The sequence below is a fragment of the Pteropus vampyrus genome, unplaced genomic scaffold, assembly GCF_000151845.1.
Source record: "Pteropus vampyrus isolate Shadow unplaced genomic scaffold, Pvam_2.0 Scaffold143, whole genome shotgun sequence".
Taxonomy (NCBI): Eukaryota; Metazoa; Chordata; class Mammalia; order Chiroptera; family Pteropodidae; genus Pteropus; species Pteropus vampyrus.
Genome location: NW_011888924.1, coordinates 4198216 through 4222485, shown reverse-complemented (window position 1 = coordinate 4222485; position 24270 = coordinate 4198216). Strand labels below are relative to the sequence as shown.

The 24270-nt window shown below is 33.8% G+C and overlaps 1 protein-coding gene and 1 long non-coding RNA gene across 2 annotated transcripts in view; both read left to right on the top strand.

The window, feature by feature from the left end:
* Window positions 1–1857: 1857 nt before the first annotated feature.
* On the top strand, window positions 1858–5281 carry LOC105297741. The gene is made up of 4 exons (XR_896379.1): window positions 1858–1876; window positions 2158–2211; window positions 2943–3047; window positions 5223–5281. It is a non-coding gene; the product is annotated as an uncharacterized LOC105297741 (long non-coding RNA).
* A 15186-nt stretch (window positions 5282–20467) lies between these two features.
* The window catches only part of EFCAB3 (EF-hand calcium binding domain 3), a 41518-nt gene continuing 37715 nt past the window's right edge, over window positions 20468–24270 (top strand). The window contains exons 1-2 of the mRNA XM_011368564.2: window positions 20468–20512; window positions 21675–21779. Of these exons, the coding sequence (XP_011366866.1) occupies window positions 21710–21779 (70 nt within the window). The 5' untranslated portion in view covers window positions 20468–20512; window positions 21675–21709. The remainder of the gene's footprint in view (window positions 20513–21674; window positions 21780–24270) is intronic.

The window sequence follows — 24270 nt, the reverse complement described above, 5'->3', positions numbered from 1 at the left end:
CTGTAATGATGTCAGGAGTTTAGGTGCAGAAGAAGACTGTGAGTAATTGGACAAGCTTCTGAAATGATCAAGAAGTCAGTAAGTGACAACAAAAAGAAAGCCAAATTTCATGAATCTCATGAAAGAGGTTTGAGTACAGTTGGAAAGCAGCAGTTGGGATCTAGGAGAATGCCAACCCCTAAGGCAAATGGGATACAAGAAAATGAGCAGTTTTCTCTCAAAAAAAAAAAAAAAAGTAATAGAAATATCTATTAGGAAGAGACAAAGTTCAGTTAGGAAAGAAGGAAACAGTCTGTAAAGAGACTGAAGATATAGAAAAATGTATATTTAATGAAATCTGAGTCCGAGGGCACTGTGGAGAGGGTTGAAAAGAAAGCTAGCAATGGAAAGAAAAATCGGAATAGTAAAACACATAATGTATTAGGATAGAAATTTTTGAGGGGATTATATTTTGCTGAATGAGAATGATACAGATATGATTAAGAGATATGGTTAGACCGATAACTTTGAGGCAGAAGGTTTATGTCTGTCAAAAGTTTGATCGAGTTAGCAGATTAGGAAGTCGCTCTGTTGTATCTGAAGAGTCATTCCCTTGGCTGGTTACAGGGGGATATTAGTAGCTCGTGGTCCACGGCTTCACAGAAGCACTCTGAAGCAGCAGCCTTTTCCAGGCACTTGTGCAGAAGACTGGCTAACTCCTCAGATATTCCCCCACTGGCGGAAGCACTGCAGTGTGTTTCCAGAGGACTAAAAGCAAGAGTTATCTTTTGCTGGAATTGAAAATGATTAGAACATCCAAACTGTCTGCCTAAACTGCATCTTTTTTCCCCAGGTTATCGAGATATAATTGATATACAACTTTATATAAGTTTAAGGTATACAATGTGATTACCTGATACATATATATATTGTGAAATGTTTACTACAGTAAGGTTTGTTAACATCCTTCACCTCACATAACTTCCATTCTGTTGTTTTCATTGCTAAACTATATCTTCAAGCTAGAAAGAAGAGCCATGGTGAAGGGAAGTTTCACATAGCCATCCTACAAGCAGATTGGGAAATGGTTGCAGGGGCAAAGATACGACGTGATTTCCAACCTCACAACCAAGAACTAAACCCAAGTCCGTTACCAAACAAATTTGCTAGCCTTGAGTCTTATCCATGCTTGTGATAGTTTGGTGATCCCCTATCTGTTTTACTCTAACACTTTACATGAAAGCCTTAAGTAAAAAAAAATCTCTACATGCTCATTTTCCTGGGGCACAAAAAAGAAGTGAGCTTATAAGACTGCCTCTAGATTCCTAGCCACCCTTATGGAAGCCCAAAAAGTATACTGATGGTAGTAGCTGCCATGAAATGAGAAAAGCAAGCCTACCAAATCCCTGAGGCATGACAGAGATGCTATGTTAGGAGAGAAGCCCCTGGAGAAAAGCCCTGTATGTAGTTCCATGATATGTAATTAAGAAGACTGCAAAACTAAGATTTTAATGTTTGCACAAAATTATATTTTAACAGCAATGTTTTTTTTTTTAATTGATGAATTCTCTTTATCTATCTACTGGTGAATGTTTCCATCTACTGACTCACACCTTAATTTTGATCATCATTGTGTTAGCCTGAAAGCCCTAAAATTATATCTTAGCAATAGCTAGCATTCTTGACAGATTTATTATATTGTTTAATCAAAAAACGCCATGTAGACATTTTTTATAATATAGAATCATCATTCTTCAAATTTTCAACTATTATCATGTTTTACTTTTTAAAGGCAAGAAGGTTGATACTAGTAACCTGGAAAATTTTCTGGAAAATATGGGGATAAAGCTCACAGAAGATAAGAGCACAAAACTACTAAACAATCTTCCAGTTGATGGTGAGCACTAAAAATATCACAGTGGAAAAAAAAAATCACAAGTGGCCTTTAAGAAAAGTTTAGTATCTGGACTCATGTGACTAATATTCTCTATTTAAAGAATGTTCCATGCCCTCCACCACTAAAATAATTACACCAAATTCTTGAATTTATTCTTGAAAATGAAATAATATGTTTCTAGAGTAAAACTTTAAAAATTTTTGTTTCTGAAATTATGCATGTTTTATTCTATTTAAATTATGTAATTGCTGCCTGAGACTTAATTTTTTCTATTCTTATAGCCAAAGGAAAGGTTTATATGAACAGATTGATGAAAGAATTAAGATGTCTTGAAGGTGAGTGTGAAGTATGATGAAAAGTCAGGTAAAACTGAAGTCATGAAACTTTGCTCTTATTTTTAAAACCTCTTCATATTTTACAATTTTCAGATTATTAATCTTGCTGTCCTAGTTGTTTATTAATTCAATGTTTATTCTTTATATGCTATAGACACACTACAGTCACCAAAATGGTTTAACTATGGTAGACTCAAAAGCAGTAGTTCCCAAATAAAGTTTTACATCAGAATCACCAGGGGGAAAATTTTTTTAGCATTTAGATCACTAGGCCCCTTTCTGGTCATATTGATCTTGAACTTCCAGAGATAGTACCTAGAAACATATGTTATTAAACATTTTTCCAGATGACTTTTATAAAGTAAATCTATATATTGGCTGGCTGACTGGCTGGCTAGGTGAATGGATTTATAGTTCTCAGTTTAGCAAATTTCAAATCCTACTGTGCAGACACATTTATAAAAGTTAATTTTAGTCTTTGCCATGACTTAGCAGATACCCCTAACTCCTCATTTTCTTGTTTTAAAAGTTTTTCTCAAAGCCATTGCAGAATCCCACAGATCAGAGTTTAGGAATTCCTGACTTACACACCAAAATCTTTTACTTGAGTAGTTTGATTGTTCTTTGCTTTTCATTCTTTATATAGTATTAATGCGTAGGTAAAAGCTAGAATGACCCACTCTTTACATCATTACAAGTATTTCTCATGTCCCATCCCTTACTTTCCTAAGGGACGAAGGTATCTTCAAATAAGCTGGACACTTTCTTGAAAAACATGGGAATTGATCTCAAGGAGAAAGAAATCCAGGAACTGAAAGACTGTCTACCAGTTGATGGTGAGAGTTTTTAATATTAATATACCCCTTAGCAAAACTTTGGACAGGAGGCTAGCTAGTATCAGGCCTGGAATGACTAAAGATAGGATATATAAAAAGAAGAAAAAAAAAATAGTAGGGCCTTCACCACAGCTACCAAACTGAGCCCAATGGCTAACACTTAGAAAGGATCACCAAGAATGCTGCCTGATATAGATGGCAAGTGTTACTCTACACAGGAAATGTCAAGGTCTAATGAAACTACTCAAGATTTTAATATTTGAGTCCCTAGTGCTAATTCAGCATTAAATAGCAATGACCAACCCCTACATAGTCCTGACATGTGCAAAGCACTGTTCTGAGAACTTTACTTATATTATCTTATTTAATCTTCCAAACAACTCTCTAAGGTAGGTTCCATTTTTACCCCCATTTTACATGTAAGGAAACTATGGCACAGAGAAGTCAAGTCAAGCTTGCCTACTGTCAGAGAGCTGTTATGTAGTGGATAGGCAATTTGGCTCCAGAAACTCTCTTAACCATTCTGCTATACCAACATGAACTACTATAATTAACAAATTTAAGAAGATACACAGTAATGTTACCAATTGAATTAATTAAACTTGGCATGTATTAAACTGTTTTCATGCTAATAGAAGTGAGAAAAATTCATCAGGAAATTTTGAGGGACACCCACTCCCTTGAGGAGGTAGTAGATATAAGATTAATCTAAGTCAGTGAACATGGATTTTTCTAAATCAATAGTACCTTTCATTCTTTCATTCCATAAACTTTAATTGAATGCTTGTGATATGTCAGGCACCATTTTTGGCTCCTGGGAACCTTGCCTTAATAAGAGGTAAGTGGTTTTTCCAAAAGTGACTTTGTGGTTGCCGTGTTTTCCTGGTATCCTGAAACATGAGAAAAGATGCCAGCATAGTGATTTAAAATGTGAGGCTATTAATCTAATTCTTGTGGACTACCTTGTACATCTATAGAATCATCTGAGATAGGATGGAAAATTGTTTTGGGACCTGACAGGCCTCAGTGGAGCTAATTAGAGTCACACAAAGTAAAGGACATGATGACAGCTGTTATTTACAGGCACAGACCTTTATCCAATAAAGATTCTTTCTTATTCTATTTAAAAGTTATAATAGCATTCATATTAATAATAAAAATACTATAAAACTATAAAAGAGTACCAATAAAAGATTATCATAAGTGAAAAGTCATTCAAAAAGAACAAACAAGGATAAATTCTGCATCTAAGAACCTGGAATATATACTGGTTTTAAAGCTAATTAATTCTTTATAATATATTTGCATTTTGCTAAAACCTTATCATTTAGTTAACATTCATGGAATATCATCAGTCTTGTGCAAACGATTAAACTAATGCCTAGGTAATAGTAAGAATGCAAAGTGATTCTTAGTATCTCACCCTCAGGGGAACTTGTGTGAACATGTTTGAGCAGTGATGGATTGGCACCCTTGACCAAGTCATAAGTAGAGAATGCATATGTCCATAGGCAGCTCAAAGTTCCAGACTGAATCTTGCCTAATAGAGTAATAGCATCTTTTAATGGCTATCTTAACATCCCAATTCAGTGTTTCTCAAACTTGTGATTTTACAAACTGCTTAAAATGTATCCATTGACCTCTAGTAGCTTCAGACTTTAATTTGAGAAATGCTGACTGAAGAAACTAAGTTTTGTCATCATACCTGGGAATTTAACTAAAAATATAAACGTGATAATTATCATGTTGGCAACCTAAGAGCAGCAGGACATGGACACCAACACCCTGTCCTTTAAGAGGATCACTTGATGCCAAGGTGATCACACCCCAAAGGCAAACTTAGTACTGACATAATAGAAACATCATTTTTAAACAAAATCTTTAAATTCTCAAAAAATTTCAGACCCCTGCCTGAGAAAGACTAACCTAATAAATAATAGATTGTCCTGAAAGGAAGGAGAGTGCTTTAAACCTTGCTTATGTACTGTGCTGTGTGAGTTTTGATTTAGTAAAATGCAGGAGGTATATTAATTAAATTGATAAATCTCTGACATGAAAAAATAATAAACTTCTAGGGAAGTGTTTTCAAGTGATTGAATTTTGGGTTTCTATTTCATAATTTAAGGATTTTATATCATTTTTCTAAAAATATTTTTGATTGTTTTTACCTTAAAGATGATGGGGAGATTTATTTAAATGCGTTGATGGATGAAGTTAAAAATGTTACAGGTGAGTGAGATGTTATAGTGAGGATTATATTATTGGTCTTAAAGTTTTATATGGAACTATATTTTTAACACAGTAATGTTTCCTTCCTTCATTCATTTAACAACTATTTATTCCACATTTACTTCATGCTGGGCATGGTTATAGGCACTTAGGATACATCAGTAAACAGAACAAAGATCACTGCCCCCATGAGGTTTACATTCTAGCAGAGGAAACAAACAATAAACAATAAACAATAAATAAGTATGTTATATAGTATGTTAGAAATGCTATAGAAAATGCTATAGAAAAAAATGAAAAGTAGACTAGAGTAAAAGAGACTGAGAGAGTGAGGTATGCTGAGGGAAAGGACAGTTGTGGTTTTAAATAGGTTATCAAGCCTCTTTGAGAAGATGACATTTGAGCAAATCCTTGAGGTGAAGGTTTGGCTATGTGGAAACTTCAAAAAAAAAAATGTTGCAGGCAGAAGGGACAAGAACTAAGGCCCAAAGGAAGGTGCATGCCTGGAGTATTCAAGGAATAGTAAGAAGACCAATGTAGATGAATCTGAGTAAGTAAGGAAAAAAGTAATAGGAGATGAGAAGAGAGAGGTGATGGATGCAAAATTAGTCAGGGCCATGTAAGCCCTACCAGGACTTGACCTTTCTTTTCCTGAGAGAAATGAAAAGTTATTGCAGGGTTTAGAACAGAGGCATGATATAATCTGACTTATGTTTTTATCAGATCTTTCTAGATTCTGTTTGAAAAATGAATAGGGGGAGGGACGGGGAAAGGGAGAGGAGAAAAGAAACCAAGAGTAGAAACAGGAAAACTGTTTAGAGGGCTTTTAGATTAATCCATGTTAGAAATTATGTGGATTCATACCAGGGTGGAAAGCAATGAAGATGGTAAAAAAAAATCATTGGATTCTGGATACATTTTAAAAGGAGTCATTGTGGTAATGGATGTTAATTAGACTTAATATGGTAATCATTTCATAATATATACAAATAGTGAATCATTATGTCATACACCTGAAACTAATGTAATGTTATATGCCAATTATATCTTAATAAAAAAAAAAAATAAAAGGGGTCAACAGACTTTCCTGAATGATTAAATATAAAGTACTAGATAAAGAGAGAAGTCAAGAATGAGTCTAAGATTTTTGTCCTAAACAACTGAAAGGATAGACTTGCCATTAACTGAGGTAGAAAAAGTTGCCAGAAATACAAATTTGAGTGGAAAAAATTAGGAATTCAGTGCAGGATATTTTGAGATATCTAATAGACCCCCAAATAGTGATGTCAAGTACAAAGATACTAGACAGTCACAGATTCAAGAAAGATATCTTGGCTAAAAATATAAAATTGAAAGCCATAGCATAGATATGGTATTTAAAGCCATCAAATTGAATAAATTCACCCAAGGAGTGAGTACAGATGGAGAAGGGAAGAGGATTAAGGAATGAATCCTGGAGCATTTTCACATTAAGCATTAAAGAAGACCAAGAAGGAATGGCCAGTGAGGTAGGTGGAAAACCAAGAGAATATGGTATCCTAAAAGCCAAATAAAGGATACCGTACAAGGTTGAGTGCCCCCAGACACAAACCCCTAAGACAAGGATTATACATGCAGGTAGTTTATTTAGAGGTGACCCTGAAAACACAGAGGAGTAGAGAAGTGAGACATGGATGAAAGCAGCAAATAAAGTGTGTATTTATCAAACAAGTTACCATTGAATGTACCCAGAACTTAATCCCATTGGGTAATATCTGGGAAATGGTATAGAACACAGCCTCACGGAGCGGTTAGGGAGCTAGGTTCATTTTTACACCAACTCTTATCAGTCACTGGTTGAGAACTGCGCAAGGGAGAAGGAAGCAATATTACTCCACTGGCATTTCCAGCCAGCTGAGGATAGGCAGAGAAAACTCTGGCAGCCAAAGAAACCCCTCAGACAAAGAGATATTAGCAATTGAAAGTTGGGCTAGCATGCACTGAAATGGTAAGGGTTAAAGAGATATATATGATCAGGGCATCTACAACATCTGCTATAAGTATCAACCAGAAGAGCAAATCAAAAGAGTCAAATCCTGCTGATCAAGTAAGGTAAGAGCTGAGAAGTGACCATTTTATATAGCCACAGGGAGGTCACTGGTGATATCAAAAAAAGATGCTTCAGGTAGTGAGAGTGGAAAGAAGCTCAACTAGAGTGAGTAAGAAAATGAGAGGATATAATTTAGAAATAGTATGAATATCTGAGGAATTTTGCTGTAAAAGGGAGCAAAAAAGTAGAATGAAGGGCTAAGTAAATTGGTGAAAATGGTATCAAGAGAAGATTTTTTTCTAATTAAAGAGGTAATAGAAGTTATAATCAAATGGAAGTGGAGGAAGTGGTGATTTGAAAGAGAACATGGGAAGTAGTCAGCAAGAAGAGTGAGAAAGTTAATGGACTAATATAGTGTAATTGCTCAGCATAATTAAGGGCCTACTTGAAGTTCATGATCATCAATTTAAAGTGAGATCAGTCAGCATAGTTCACTTCAGCTCTAGTTCAGCTGCATGGCTATAGGCATAGAGTAAACAGAAACTTGTGTTTAACCAGGAATGGGATTTTGCCAAGGGAGCATATTGAAAGCAAAAGTAAAGCAATTCAAAGCCAATCATCCACAAAATTTAAACACACTTACTACTTACTTTGCTCACCATTGCTTCTTCATTCTACTTCTTTTTGGGTTCAGTTTCATTCTTCCTGAAGTACATCCTTCTTAGTAATTTCAACAAGAGTCAGTTCTTGAATCATGGTTTGACTAGATCTAGATTTGTAGATTGTAATTTTACCTTAGAACTCGAAAGTCTCTTGCTAGTATCTCTGAAGATAGTGTAATGAAACTGGTTCCACAAGGTCGAAAAACTGAAAACTGTATTCAGCTACTGCTACAAGAAGGAACTTTATCTGCCAGCCTTTTGGACTTTCTCTCTCTAGTGTCCCTGTTGGCAGAATTTAAGATGGAGCTAGCTGGCAAAACAAAAATGTGGTTTACAGAGACCCAGCCTCAGCATCACGAAGCACAATACCGAAAGATAGGATTGAAACTGAGAGATAACAACCAAATATGTGGAACAGTCTACCCTTTTGGCTACTCAGATATAGACCTTTCTACATATATTTAAACTTAACTCCCATATAACAACAAAAAAACTCTGTGTTTCCAACTAATAACATGTAACCTTCATACAAATGAAAATGTCTTCACTCTCTTCCCAGAATGAGGAAAAGCAAAGTTCCAATGATTTGTCTCTGGGAGACAATCATACTGTCTTTGGGTTATGTTAATTATTTCTCAAATTTAGTTGCAATTACATTTGAATATTCTGTTACCTAAAGAGTAACTTATAAAGTTAACCTACAGGAAAACTTGCATTTAAATTAAAAAGGGAAAAAGAGAGAGAGGAAAATACATACAAATACAGATGAAAAGACAATAATGATCGATAAATATGTAGATTGATAGATGATAGGATAGATGATAGATGATAGATAGATAGATAGAAAGATCCAATACTATTAAAAATCAACTAAATCTTCATTGTTTATTTATAGTTAGTCTCTTTTCTTCTTGTAACTTTTAGGATTATCTCTGTCTTCAAAGTTCTCATTATCATGTAGTCAAGTATGCTATTAAAAATCAACTAAATCTTCATTGTTTATTTATAGTTAGTCTCTTTTCTTCTTGTAACTTTTAGGATTATCTCTGTCTTCAAAATTCTCATTATCATGTAGTCAAGTATGCACTTTTCATTTTTCCTGCTTGGAATTTGTGATTACTGAAACAACATTCATGCCTTTCATCAGGTCTTAAAAATCCTCAAGCCTTAAATCTCAAATATTGCCTCTTCCCCTTTTTTCTTCTTTTTTCAGCTTTGGAAACTCCTATTATATGTATATTGGACTTTCTCATTCTACTCTTCATATCTTTCATTTCCATATTTTCCCCTTTTTTATGTCTTTGTCCTAATTTTTGAGACTTTCTCAAGTCTTTCTTCCAGTTCATTAATTCTCTCTACACTGTGTCTTATAGTGTTTGTCCATTGAGATTTTAATTTCAATAATAATATTTTTATTTCTAGATATAGTTTTAATTTTTTTTCGGATTAGCCTGTTCTTTTTTCCAATTTCGTATTCTTATGGTTTTTATGTTTTTTCTTCTTTTTAATGGATTTTAAATATGCAAAGTTTCAAATCTGTCTCCCTATCTCATATGTGCAGCTTACAGTGTAATTATGTAAATATAAATTCACTCAAGGTGAAAATTTTACAGGGAGCCAGCTACTATTGTCATTTTTAAAACTAGTCCCATAATTCAAGCTAAAGAATAGAAAGGGGAAGCAGACAGGGAGACCCAGAGGAGGGGAAGGAGAAGACAGAAGAAGAGAAAAAAGGAATTATATTATTATATTATAATATTATATTATTGGTTGAATTATTTATATTAGCTATCAAACAGCATCTAAACTACTGAGAAATTATACAATTCCTATTTTACTCATTACATATGCTATTGTCTTATCATTTTAATAGACTTTCTTGGGTTAAAAATTTTTTTCTGATTCTCCTCCTTGACTCTGAATAGTTAAACAAGACTTCATTATGCTTTGTTCTTCCCCCTGCACCTGGGAAGGATATTTCATAAATATGCATATTTCCCTTCCTAAAGGAGAGAAGATTTATACTGAGGACCTGAAAAATGTTCTAAAAAACATGGGAATAGAGATCACAAATAAGGAACATAAAAAGCTGGTGAAAACTCTGCCAGTTTCTGGTAAGCACTTAAGTGTGTTCAACTCCACTGATGTCTAATTATTTATTCATTCAACAAACATTTACTGAAGACCTGTTGTGTGCATGCATGGCACTATACTAAACTCTGGGTGAACAGGGCCATGTCTCCAGGGACCATGTTTTCTCAAGCCCCTACCCTCTTAAACTAAACTTCAAGAAAAGTTTACTTTCAGGTTTTATATAAAAATTCTAATATTTGAAACATTTTATGTCAATTAAAACTATTTTCTAAAACACTCAGTCCTAGCATTTTTAAAAACATTATTCTTATCCTTTAGATTTGATTTAGGAAACCAGGACCTCTTCAATCTTAAGTCCCAGCATAGAACAAATAAATTCTTCTGTCCCTTTGGGAGAAATCTAAGGTTTAAGCTGGAAGACCTAAGTTGAAAAGGCAGAAGGGTAGAAAAGCTGAAGAAAGAAAAGATAAAGCCAAATTAGAGAGAAGAAAATGGGAAAGGAAAAGTTGAGTGTATTTCAGCACAGCACCCTATATCCTATTCAGTGGATACAGGATTCACTACGTTGAATTTTCTAAATACTTTTAATTGAGAATAAGTTGTGATAAATTTTTAAATTTTCCTTTCTGAAAATAAACATTTTGATTTTTATGAATTGCTAAAAACTCAATAGTATTTTATCTTACAGCTGATAAAAGGGTGTTTGAGAAAAAATTACTGGAAGGCATGAAATCTTTCAAAGGTGAGTGAGAAAAAGGATAAGGAGAGTAAAATCTGAGATTATCATAATTGTTTTTTCTAATTATATAGAAAATCAGAAAATGGTGCATTTATTCAACAAATATCCAAGTGTCCACTATGTGCTGGGTATTTGAGAATAATCTGGACTATATAGTGTAGCATACATTGAAAAAAATGTAATTACCCATAATCCCAAGTAATATCTTTTTTATTATAGTATTCTCTGTTCTTTATTCTGTGTATACATGTGTTGTTAATTAAACTCTTATTGTATATTATATGTATCCTGCACTTAATCCTAAATTTTTAGTATAAGAATTTCATCATGCCATTTAAAAATTCTTTTTATACATAATTTTTAATGACTATATCATTAGGTTGTATTATAATTTAATCATTCTTTTTTTGTTGAACATTTAGGTAGTCTCCACTATTTTACTATTAAACATCTGTGATCTTTGTACATTAATCTTGACCCAACTTTATAGTCATTTTCTTTAGATAGATTCTTCCAGCTGGAAGTATTAGGTGAAAGGATCGTAACATGTTTAAGGCTTTCTTTTATACAAGTGAATAACAGTACCCATTTGTTTTATACAAGTGAATAACAGTACCCATTATGCCCAGGCCACAATAGATTATTTTCACATTTTTTTATCTCTGCTAATTTGATAGATGAAAAATGAAATCCAATTATTGTTTTGATATTTTTGTTACCAATGAAATTGAAAATGTTTTTACATCATTATGTCTTTCAATACTTTAATTACTTGTCTGATTCTTTATCCTATTGGAGTTTGAGCATTTTCCTATTAATTTGAATGATTTCTTTATAAATTAAAGATATTAGCACATTGTCACATCTATAGCAAATATTTTCCCAGTTGGTTGTCTGCATTTTTATTTTATTATGTTGTATTTTTAACAACAGTTTTATTGAAATATGATTCACATACCATAGAATTCATCTATTTAACATGTAGAATTCAATGATTTTTAGTATATTAACAGTTATATAACTATCACCATATTCAATTAAAACATTTTCATCACCCCAAAAAGAGACACTGTACCCATTAGCAGTCACTCCCCATTCCCAACAACTGTCGCAGGCCTGGCATCCATCAATCTACTTTCTGACCATTATGTTGTATTTTGACATACAGTCATTTTTCATTTTTATGTCTTTATATCAGTCATTTCTTCTGTGATTCCTTCTTGTTTTTGTATTCAGAAAGTGCCTTACTATCTAGATAGCATATAAAAAATATATATATATACTCTATCCTTGTTTTCCTAAGATTAGATTTTTTACGTTTAATTACTCATCTGAAATATATTCATTGACTCTTTGTAAATCCTCATATTTTTATAGTGACTTGATCAAAACTACACCAATAGTTTTCAGTTATTCTACCTCATTAACTAGAGTTTTTCTTTATGTATAATTACATCAAAAAGGTAATTTATTGTTATTATATCAAGTTTCAAATCTTATTTTTCTGACCAGAATACCATGAGTTACTTGTCACCTTTGCCTAATTTCCTAGAGTTGCCAAACTTTCTTTACTTTTTTCTCCCCAGTATAAACTTCTCCCAGAAGTTTAGTTACGGGATCATGTCTCTTCCTGACTCCCACATAACTTGCTATAAATAGCTTCTTTGTGTTTTCATTGTTAGATAGGGGTTGATGGCCTCCATTTTTCATTTTGTGACATCCTTATCTACTTTTCTTGTTTTTATTAAGGGGGAAAGGTTCGTGTCAGTGACCTAAGAAATGCTCTACAAAAAACTGGTTTTAGACTTGAAGCAAATGAAATTCAGGACCTGCAGACTCACCTGCCAATTTCTGGTGAGCATTTAAGACACCTTCTTCCTCTAGACAATGACTAGTCTACTCTGAAAGCTGTGAGAAAACACACGTTGGAGAGAGAAAAATTGGGGGCACAGATAAGAATTTAGAGGCTAGTGCTGAGGTCCAGATGATAGAGCCTTATAAGGTCTAGATGATAAGGGTCTTATTTAGGGAACCACACTGGTAACATAAGGGGAAGATTGATTTGATGTGGTATAGAAGGGAGGGAAACACTAAAAGTGTGAAACAGAGGTTTATAACTTATATGATTGCCACAAAACAAAACCAAAAAAAGTGGCGGGGGGAGCAGAGAACAGAAGATGGAGCAGAATGAAGAGAAAAATAATGTTTAGGAAATAATCAAATTGAGATAATTACAGGACATTTAGATACTAGGTATCAGATAATTCAAATGTGTTCTCTAATTATTAATGTTACTAATTTTAGGTAAGTTGTCTTCAAACCATAAGAATCACCAGCAGGGTTAAAACAGTAACTCACAGTGTCCCTAAGAGCACAGGAATACCAAAATAATAAAAAGACGTAATAAAGGAATATTTGAGAGATAGGGAATGGAATTAAAGAGTAGGATAAGAAAGGAAGATGAGAGAAAGAGATGAGGGAAGGGTCAGGGAAAAGAAAAAGGGTAGGAAAAGATATATACTTATGGAAAAAGACTGACCATATTTTATTTTAAAAACAGTATAACTGAGATGGTATCAGTTGAAAAAACCCAGACTGAGGTAAAGGAGGGGAGTAGTCTCTTCTTTCTTCACCAGGACCCCCCAACTGAGCTTGGCAGCTAAAATTAGAATACAGATCACCAAGAATCTTAACTGGTTTCAAGCTTCTTTATAATAGCATGGAACCCCAAGGACTAAAAAGAAAACCTTTTACTAGGGCAGGTCTTCATTATTCAAGAATCAAGGTCCTGAGTTTTAAATACATTTCTTTATTTCATTGATTCATTCAACAAATATTTATTATATGCCAGAATTATTTTGGTATTGCTTTATTTACTTGGCAGATGTTTATACTATCTCTGTGCCACGTATTTACTAGAAACTGAGAATGTTTAGGGTATAGAAGGAACAGAGCTGCCCTGAGAGGCATTTAGAGTCTAGAGGGAAATGCAAAAATGCATGAGAGCTAATGAAGTTTGAGGTTGAAGATCTCCTGGGCTAAGTGATAAATATATACTGAAATTAGATTAGGCAACAAAAAGCAAATTGAATCTTGTCTATTATTGCGTGTACCTTCTAACCTAAGTGGTTCTCAAATTTTTTGGTCTCAGAACTTCTTCATGCTCTTAAAATTTATTGAGGATGCTAAAGAGCTTTTCTGTTTTTGTGGATTATATCTATTAATATTAATTGTATTAGAAATTAAAACATTTTAATATTTATTAATTTATCTTAAAATAATAAATCCATTACAAGTTAAATGAAAAACTTTTGCAAAATAACTATATTTTCCAAAATAAAACAAAAAAATTTAGTGAGAAGAGGGACATTGTTTTACATATTTATAAATCACCTTTATGTCTGACTGGTTTCTTATATCTACTTCTGCATTAAATCTCTTGGGATATGTTGTTTTGGTTGGAGTATAAAGACAATCTGGCCTCACAAATTACAAATGTATGTAATTGGCAAAGGAAGGAGTATTTTAATAGCCTTTTCAGATAATTATGGATATTCTTCTTTGATATTACCCCAAAACCCAGCAAGTGGTAGTTTTTTAAAGTTTAGTTGTAATACAGGATCAGAAACCATATCAATGAACTTTTTATACGTGGCTACATTAAAATCCATTCATCTATCTTACACTTTCATCTTTTACCCATGCATGATTTTGTAACATTGTGCTTTGGTCATTTGGAAAATATTGGTTCACTGAGTTATTTAGATCTTCCAAATATTAGCATGTCATTATTCAATATCAAAAAAAAATCGCATTTGTTAATATCACCACCAATCTCATCAAAAATGTCGTTAAGTATTGGGAAGCTATCAAGTCATGGTACAGACATAAGGTTTCCAAAAGTCAAAGTTTTATTTGAAAACTTGAACTATACCATCTACTGTCAGTTGTTTCTTAAAATGACAGGCTCACTTTGTTCACTTTCAAGATGTTTCCCAAACACCAACTCTGAATAACTAACTATATTTTGTCCATCAGTCATTTTCTCAAGTGAAAAAGTTATTCCATGAAAAAAAAACAGTTAGTTTGCTTGCAATTCAATCACACAAGTTCTTTTCCTCAAGAAATCATTGTATTTATACAATGCAGCTCAAGTGCTTTATGCAAACTTCTCATTTCACTATACAGGATATTTAAAAGATATGTTCTCAAGGGTTAAGATTTAATAAAATAAATAAGTTTCGCTGCTTTATCAAGGATATTCTTAAGTGAAACATATTATTTTACTACAAGCATGTGTAGTGAAGAACACATGACTGCTAGTACAGACTGTTGCAACTGCCTCGACTCATGAAAAGATACCAGCAATTTTACCAATCCACCATTTTTGCACCATTGGTGTAAATGTCAACGCAATGAAAAAGGCAAAAGGGTGTTATATTGGATGACTCCAGAGATCCATGGACCACACTTTGAAAACTGCTGCTCTAACCTGTTTTAGCCTCCCACTCGTGCAAGAGAACTATGTCAGAAAACAGGAGAATTAGACTATAGGGTGGAGCTGACTTCAAACAAAAAACTCACTCCCCGTAATACTCTAAAGATTTTCAACACCTAACAGCTTATAAAATAAATAAGTTACATTAATTGAATGGATATATACTTAAAGCTTAAATCTTCTTTCCTCTGTTACATGTTCTTGTGGATTGAAAATTCTAAAATAAAGCATGAAAAAATTATTGGAACTCCATACACCATATCTTTATTTATGAATTTTATATGTTTTCAAGTCTCATTATCTTCATCTGAGTCTAAATTCTGAATTTTCTTACAGAAGATGAAAAGGTTTCCCTGGATATGTTAATGGATGTAGCAAACAATTTCACAGGTGAGTGAGAATTTATACAATACATTATAAAATTGAGATCTTGCTACTGTAAAGAGAATTACCTTTTTAAAGCATCATTAGTAGGTTCACTCTGCTCTTTTACCTATTTATTGATAATTTTGTCTTATTGACAATAGTTTGGATTATTAGAGATGTAGAAAAAGTGTGAGCACTCTCAAAAAGAAGTATTAACTTATCCAATATTTTGGCCACTAATGTGTTCCTTTTCTAATGTGTAAAATATCAAAATCTAGGTGAACTCAGTGAATCTCAATGTGAAGTTTTTGCATCAGGAAATATGATCACCATGAACAGTCAGTCCCATCATTCAAGTCGTGAAGTAGTAACAGAGATATCACTTGCCTGTAGAATTATGTAGAGTCTATATACCATCAAAAGTCATTGGGCAGTTATACTGCTCCCATGTTACTCGGTGCTATGTTGACACATACACAGAAATGTTATCTTCTTATTTAAATTAAAGAACCCTTTTAGGTACTGAATTTCACAGTAACTCTATGTAAGTGAAGTCAGCTCATGTATTTAAACTTCATCCTATGGTTAGGAATAATCCTATGTTGGATTATGTTTTTCATAATTTAAAATAATTAGATCTCTTAATATTGTCACCTGAAACAATTCCCATCTTTTTTCAAAGGAGAAAAGATTGAAGCCAGTGACTTTAAAAATGTGCTGGGAAAAATGGGAATTAAGCTCACTGAAAAAGAACAGTTGATGCTGTCAAAAACTCTGCCTGTCTCTAGTGAGTATTTAACATATCATCATGGTACTCAGGGAGATGAAGTGTTGACTTCTGGGTGAGAACTGTCTAGTGCCTTGAGAAACCTCATAAGAAAAATGCAGTTCAAGCATAACATGTTCTTGTTACTTGTATTTTAATTTGGAAGTAAAAACAAGCATAACATGTTCTTGTTACTTGTATTTTAATTTGTGAAGTGAGAAACTTCTCTTTTCCATTCAGCCAATGGGCCCCTGCTAAATAGTTTAACAGCTACACAGCTAAATTCTTCTCTAGTCCCCTGAATGTGCCCTACATCCTTAGTCCCTACCCCAGTAGCTCTCCCATCTCCCCCACAATCCATCAACTAAAACATAAACACCTGAGAACAAGGTCAATACCCATTCTGATTGATCAGTGGCCCTCGGTCAGTGGCCCAGCCAGTCAGTCCCTCAAAAGTTCCACCTCCTGGGTACCTGCATAGGCTTGCCCACAAAGACACTAGAGGCCAGCCAATGCTTCACCTATGCCTCCTGACTGGCCCCAGGCACCCCTACATAGACATCCTAACCCTTATACCTTCTGTCCCCAATTGTTCCCAGGCAAGAGTAAGCCTGCACATCACCAAGTAGGCTAGTGCCCCTGGGCAGCAAATTCTCAATGCCCATCTTAATTCTCTCCACATTACCTAAGGCTGTTGCCACTCACTATGTCTAGTGTTCCCCTAGATTGCTCTAAAGGAGCCAATTATGAGAATTGCAGAACTTATGATATTGGCTCTGAGAGAGAAGGATAAAGATGCAGAATGAAATAGATGGACTATAATGAAGACTTCTGTAGACACATTCCAGGTACTGAGAGTTCTGTCAACACTACATATACTCCTGCCACAGGATGGAAGCCTCTGGGGCAGACAACACCTATGAGGATGGGTTAGGCCGGAAGATGTCCCTTGTTCTCTGTCTCTGTTGAATTTTACCTCCATTTATAGAGTTTGTTTAAAGAACAAAATTTTTTTCTTATTTAAATATTGTTTTATATCACTGCTTGGGTTAACTATTTTTAATATCATCCCTTTATAGGATCTACTATTAGGGGCTAAATGCATAGGAATACCTCATGGGCCTAGAGCATAGGCAAGGAAAAGAGAGAAAGGCAGAGAGGTCAAAGTGCAGTCAAAGAAGAGGATGCAAAGAAAGAAGCACTTATGTGTGTTCGTAGCCTGCATTAACTACTGCCATGTGTTCCAGCTAGGGGATAGATTGACCACATTGAGGGCAGTCATCTTCTGTTATTACATGAAGATGAAAAAGAATGAAGTTCTAGGTGACTCATATAAAATGTCATAAAATTACAGAGCTCCTTATCCTTTTATTTTGACTTGAATTTTACCACATTTACAGGAGATGGAAAAGTTTATAAGAAAAGATTACTGGATGGTGTGAAGACTTTCAAAGGTAAGAATCATAAGAACAACAGCTAAAATTTGTTGTAATTTGCATTTGCTTTTCAAAATTTGATTACTGATACTGAATTTATGCCTCAAGACCTACCATTCTTCTTTGGGTAGGATTACATTTGAGGAAGTTATTGTCAATAATATGTAGCAAATTAGAAATTCTGATTTCACTTATGTTGGTTATCTTTATCTCAATTCATCAGATGTGTCTAATTCTTCTTTTTCATCCATAATTACTTCAATTAAAAATTATAACAATGATGAGGGAGAGCTTTGTCTTCTCAACTCCAACACTATCTGGGTTCACTTAATGGCCAGTGTTTCACTCTCCACTTGGGGTTAATGTATGCTCCAAGCTAGCATCTTCCACTTATTTGATTTACTTGTATTTATTATTTTCATCCTCTTCTTTCCTAAGGGAAAAAAGTCAGCATCAATAGCCTGGACACCCTTATGAAGAACACGGGAATTCAGCTTGAGAAAGAGGACTATGAGGATTTACTGAACCATCTGCCAATTGATGGTAAGTATTTCAGAGTCCACTGTACCCAGGGGAATCTTATGAGATCTATATGAGAGCTTCTGAGAGCTTCTGAAAGAAAAGCTATTTTTCAATTTCTTTGAAAAACTTATGAAATATTTCAAACATGCATAAAAACAGAACAATATAACAAACACGTGTATCCACTGGCTAGAGTTAATAGATGTTACCATTTTGCCGTATTGCTTCATACATTTTCCTTCTTTCCTTCCTTCCTACCCATGTATACTTTTTTTAACAAGAAAAAGTTTCATTAATGACTCAGTAAGACTAATTTAGCCAGGTAAAAATATCAAAGATGCGAAGATAGGATAATTCATTAGGAAGAAATTACTAAGAGATGAGCCCCAGGCTAAGATTTCCTCATTAGAGCTCTTTTGATTCAGTCACAGAACCTGTGACTAATTAAAAACCTGATGAAAAATAAGCTTCTGTCAGAGAGCCAAGCAGCACATCTTACAATAGAGCCAGCACATGCCAACCCAAAAGGAACAAGTCGTTTTTCTCCCCTAATTCAAGGTTCCTATTCTCAACTAGTGATTGGTGGATGTAGCTTTAAATTATCATTTTGATCTTTTTCTTTCCTCTGTTTCTTGCTTATCTTGAGTTAAAAGTTACTAAAGAAAATCATGAAAAACAGCTGAATTATAACCCTTTATATTGCAACTTAAATTTTTCATATCATTTTTCTAAGTCTAAGATTTGGTTGCTGTGCCTGAATTGTCTTTTCTTACAGAGTATGAAATGGTTGATTTGAATGTGGCAATGGATGAAGCAAAAGCTTTTACAGGTAAGTAAGAAGTTGTGATTAAAAGAGAATTCATTATTTATGAAGACCTAAATGCTTTATAGAAGAAAAAAAAGGATGTTTTAAACAGTAGTTTTCTCATCGGGCTATTATTAATATGCTAAGTTGACTCTCTACAAATTTAATGGTTAAATGTTTGTTTTTCAATCTTACTGTTTGATTTGGTATCTTTCATATACAGCTATATTATATGTTTTTACCAATAATGCTTTTCACTTCATCATTGTTTAAACAACCAAACTATAGATCAACACTGTACAATCTCAAGATGAAGCTTTTATAAGGTAATCAAGAAATATGGTTATTGTGCCAAAAGACCTCATACTTCAAAAAATATAATGACATTTTACTTGTATCTGAAATTATATAACCTTTTATTTAGCTTGAATTAAAAGTATAAATTCTATATCTTACTTAACACACGCTATGTCCTTTGAATCTACATAGTTTAACAAGTTTCATAGTCAATTTGTTCTTCTAATTTAAGGATGATATCACATAGGTCATCTTTCACATAATTTGAAATCATTAGTCCATTTCTAAAATTCTTGTAAGTTAACAATTCCTATCTTTCCAAAGGAGAGATGGTCGATGTCAGTAATCTGGAGAATGTTCTGGGGAAAATGGGGTTAGTACTCACTGATGACGAGAAGGAGAAGCTGCTGAAAACTCTCCCAATTCACGGTGAGGATTTAGCACATCCTTTGAAGCTTGGAGTTATGGGCTTGTGTGTGAAAACTGCTGAAAGTATATATCTGTATGTCCAATAAAACCTGTTTAGAAAACAATTCCCACACAAGAAGAAATCCTCTTTTTGTTGCTTACATTTTAATACTGAAAATTGGCAACATCTTTCACGAGTCTTCCACCTTTGATTATACTGTCACCCTGTGAGCATTGCCTCATCTAATTCATGACCAAGGAGAGGAGGGAAACCAGGGGAGTAAGAGAAGGAAAGAAAAAGAAAAAAACAGGGAAATGAAAACTTCAAAATTCAACCTATAGGTACATTTATATAAGTGAAAGTTTTGGGGTTTTTTTTCCCCTCAGTGAAAGCTTTCTTTATCTTTGGGTTTATTCTTATTTGAGGGCAAAATAGAATCAACTTCTAAACAAATCTGAAGGATGTGTTTTTCCCCTGGTATTATGAATGTTGTTTTGTCTTTGTGCTTTATTAATCTTCCCATCATTTAACCTATATTCTTAATTGTATCATATTACAGCTGATGGAAAAGTATATAAGAATAGATTGCTAAAAGGTGTGAAGGCCCTCAAAGGTGAGTGAGAAGCATGATGAAAGAGCATGTAAAAACAAAATTCTTGTGTTTAACATTTCTTTTAAATGTTCCAACGTTGCTTCTTGCCAATTTATCGATCCATTATTATGACTCAGTATTTACCATTCTTCTTTGGGTGCACTGGTCTTTTGGGATATAAATTAAAGACTCATATTGCTGTAGGAAATTTCTAACATGGTTTTCTGGCTAGAACTGTACAGATTGGTGGTTGTTTCAACCACGACTCATTAAATTTACCTATTTCTCTCTATTGAGCTCTCCTAGAAAACTGAAGCAGAGTCCCCTGGATAGCTATTAAGTAAAATATCCTATTTCCACTTTTCATACTAATTTTGAATAAACATTTTTGGTTTTTTTAGAGTCAAAAGGAAAGTTTATTAAAAAAGGGGTAACACTCCACAGACAGAGTGTGGTCTCCTCTCAGAGGCAGAGAGAGGAAAAGTGAGAGTGACAGTGAAAATAGAGAGGACAGCGCGAGAGACAGCGTAAAGGCACTGAGAGAGACCTAAACAATTATGTTTTTAATTTTTAATTAGAAAAATATTTTTTAAAATACAAAATACTACAAGAAAATTATCTAATTCTACCACTTTAAAAAAAGATATAAAGAAATAAACATCATGGGGATGTAATGTACAGTATGGTGACTATATTTCATAATACCATATTATATATTTGAAGTTGCTAAAAGAATAGACCTTAAAAGTTCTCATCACAAGAAAAAAAATTGTAACTATATATGGTGATAGATATTAGCTAGACTTATTGTGGTTATCATTTTGCAATATCTACAAATATGGAATGATGTTGTACCACTGAAACTAGTATACTGTTATATGTCAATCATATCTCAATAAAACTAAAAATAAAACTCCTCCCACCTCCCACTGATCTAATCCCTCCCCATAAAGGTAAATACTGTTTACTATTTACCTTTATCTCAATAGTTTTCTCAATTTTTCTTACTTTCAACAGATTTATCTTAATCTAGGGAGATAAATATAGTAACAGTTTCTTTGTGCCCTGTGTTTTACCCTCCAATTGGGAATTTATGATGCAGGACCATGATTAGCATTTTAACGTCAATACTCATGTTCTAATTTTCATAGCAATGATATAAACCATGCCCTTCTTTCCTAAGGACCAAGAGTCAAAATCAAAGAAGTGGAATCTCTTATGGAAAACATGGGAATTAGACTCAAGGATGAAGAACTTGAGGAACTAATGACCCAAGTGTCAGCCGATGGTGAGTATTATAGACATCATTATTATACCCTATAGAGAAAACTTGAGCCCTTTTATTACAACTGCTGAAAGTAGCCTTTTTAGTATCATAATGAAGTGTAAATAGAAAACCTTAACTCTGACTTATGACGAAATGATGTCTCCAAAAAATGCTTTTTAAAAGATGTGTTGGGTATGCCACTTGCAGGACTCAGCCATGGCTGGGAATGCCACACACTTAAGGAGCTGGAAGAAGAATGAATTTATTTTTTATTTCATTTGTAATGGAACATTTAAGAGAAAAATTAAGAAAATTATAAGTCCGTTGATGAAAACAGAATGGTTGCAAGACAAAGATTTAATACTCCAATGGTAGAAAAAGCCCTCGTACATTGATTTAAAAAAAAAGAGAGAGAGTAGAAAAATATACAAATAGATAATTTATAAAAAAGGAAATGTAAATGTTCAATAACACTGAAAGATGTGTTGATAATGTTAATCCCCAATAATAATGAAAGTACAAAAGAAAACAAGATATAGAACAATTGTCCTTCCTCGGACAGGCAAAAATTAACAAGATTGAGAACATTTAGTTCTAGTGACAGTATGGGGAAAGGGACTTCCTGATACCTTTTGGATGAGAGTTGCCTTTGCTATATATCCACTTGGAAAAGTATTTTATCAGTACCTGCGGGGGAAAAAAGCCTTCCCTTTTCCCTGGTGAATTCAGTCTATGTGCCTCATCTGTATTCAGTATTTCTTTGTGCTGAGACTTGGTTCCTGTTATGCCACTAACTTGCTGACAAATAATTTAATCCTACTGAATTTTAGTGTCTTCATATGTAAAATGGGGAGTTGAACTAAATGGTTCTTTATGGTCATTTCTTGCTCTGAAATTAATATAGATAATACATATAAAGTACTTAATGCAGTGTCTGGAATACTCAGTTAAATGTTAGCCGTGATGATGGTAGTAGTGGTGAAATGATGGGGAAGATGGAGGTGATGTTGAAGAAGAACTAAAAGGAAGAAGAAAAGAAAATTATATTATCTATAAATTAATTTTAAGTCCTAATAGAATACATAAATATTGTTTTCAAATTATGACCTTAATATAAATAAATATGGTTAAATGCAACTTAGAACATTATATAAGAAATAGCCCTGGACTCACTGTATTCCTCCTCCACTATTACTGTCCTGATTCTTTTTTTTTTTACTGTCCTTATTCTTGGCAATTTCATTGTCTTCCATATAGATCAGGGGCTTTTGACTTTACTGTGCCATAGACCCCTTTGACAGTCTGATGAATGGACCATTTTAAATGCATAAAATAAAATATATAAGATGACAAAGAAACTAATTATATTAAAATATAATTTATCAAAACATTAAAGATATATATTATTAGTTCTTATTAACATATTTAACAAATTCTAGCAGCAGGTCTAATAATTATTATAATTTTAAAGTAGTGATGAGCATAACCAACTTTTCAGTATATTTGCAACAACTACCATGTCAGTGATTAAATGTCAGTGATTTATATTAGTAACAAGGTCACAGGTTCTGCTACTACTACTATAGTTTTTGCCTATATTAATAATTGAAGAGTATGCTAACTTTGAGTGGTTAGTGAAAATAAAGGTATATTTTTTTCCCATTCAAGCTCAAGTACTCCCTGAATTCTAACAATACAGGGTCCATGGAACCAAAGTTAAGAACTCCTGATATAGGTCACCACACCTGTTCCTTGACTTCTTGAACTTCAGCCATCTTTTCCTCCCTTTCCCTTATCTACCACTCATATGGTGATGACCTAGACCCTGTCCTCACCTAATACTTCATCACTCCCCCAAATCTCTATTTCATATACCCACACTGTGACCTATATCCTTCTAATTCATTAACCATGCAGACATCTGAGTAGTAACTGAGTAGTAACCATGCAGTAACTGAGCTAGCTTATGGGAGTAGTAACCATGCAGTAACTGAGCTAGCTTATGGGAGCAGTAACCATGCAGTAACTGAGCTAGCTCAGTAGTAACTAAGTAGTAACTGAGTAGTAACCATGCAGTAACTGAGCTAGCTTATGGGAGAAATTGAGGAAGCCCACTCAAAATTTGTACACTTTGTAACCAGAGCACTAACCAAAGCAATTGATACTGTGTGAGGAAGCTTGGACGGCTCAGGTGAATAGTGGCTAGAAGCTATTTAAAAATGCACACACACATGCCCAGAAAAGAGTTGAAAAGCAGACTTGCAGCTCTGAAGGAATATATGTAGATGGTAGTAGAGGTCTAAGCTAGTGGGCCTGGTTCCCCCTTCTGCATCACAGACCCTTATTTTTTAATTTTATTAAAATAGAGCTGAAATGGCTCCTGCTGTAGACAACCCAGCATTTTTTTTCTCCTTGCTAAAGTTTATAATTCTAATTCTCTTACTTAGGAAAAATTATGTGTAAACCAACACACCTTCCTTCCACATTCCTGTGACATTATCCATTTACCACC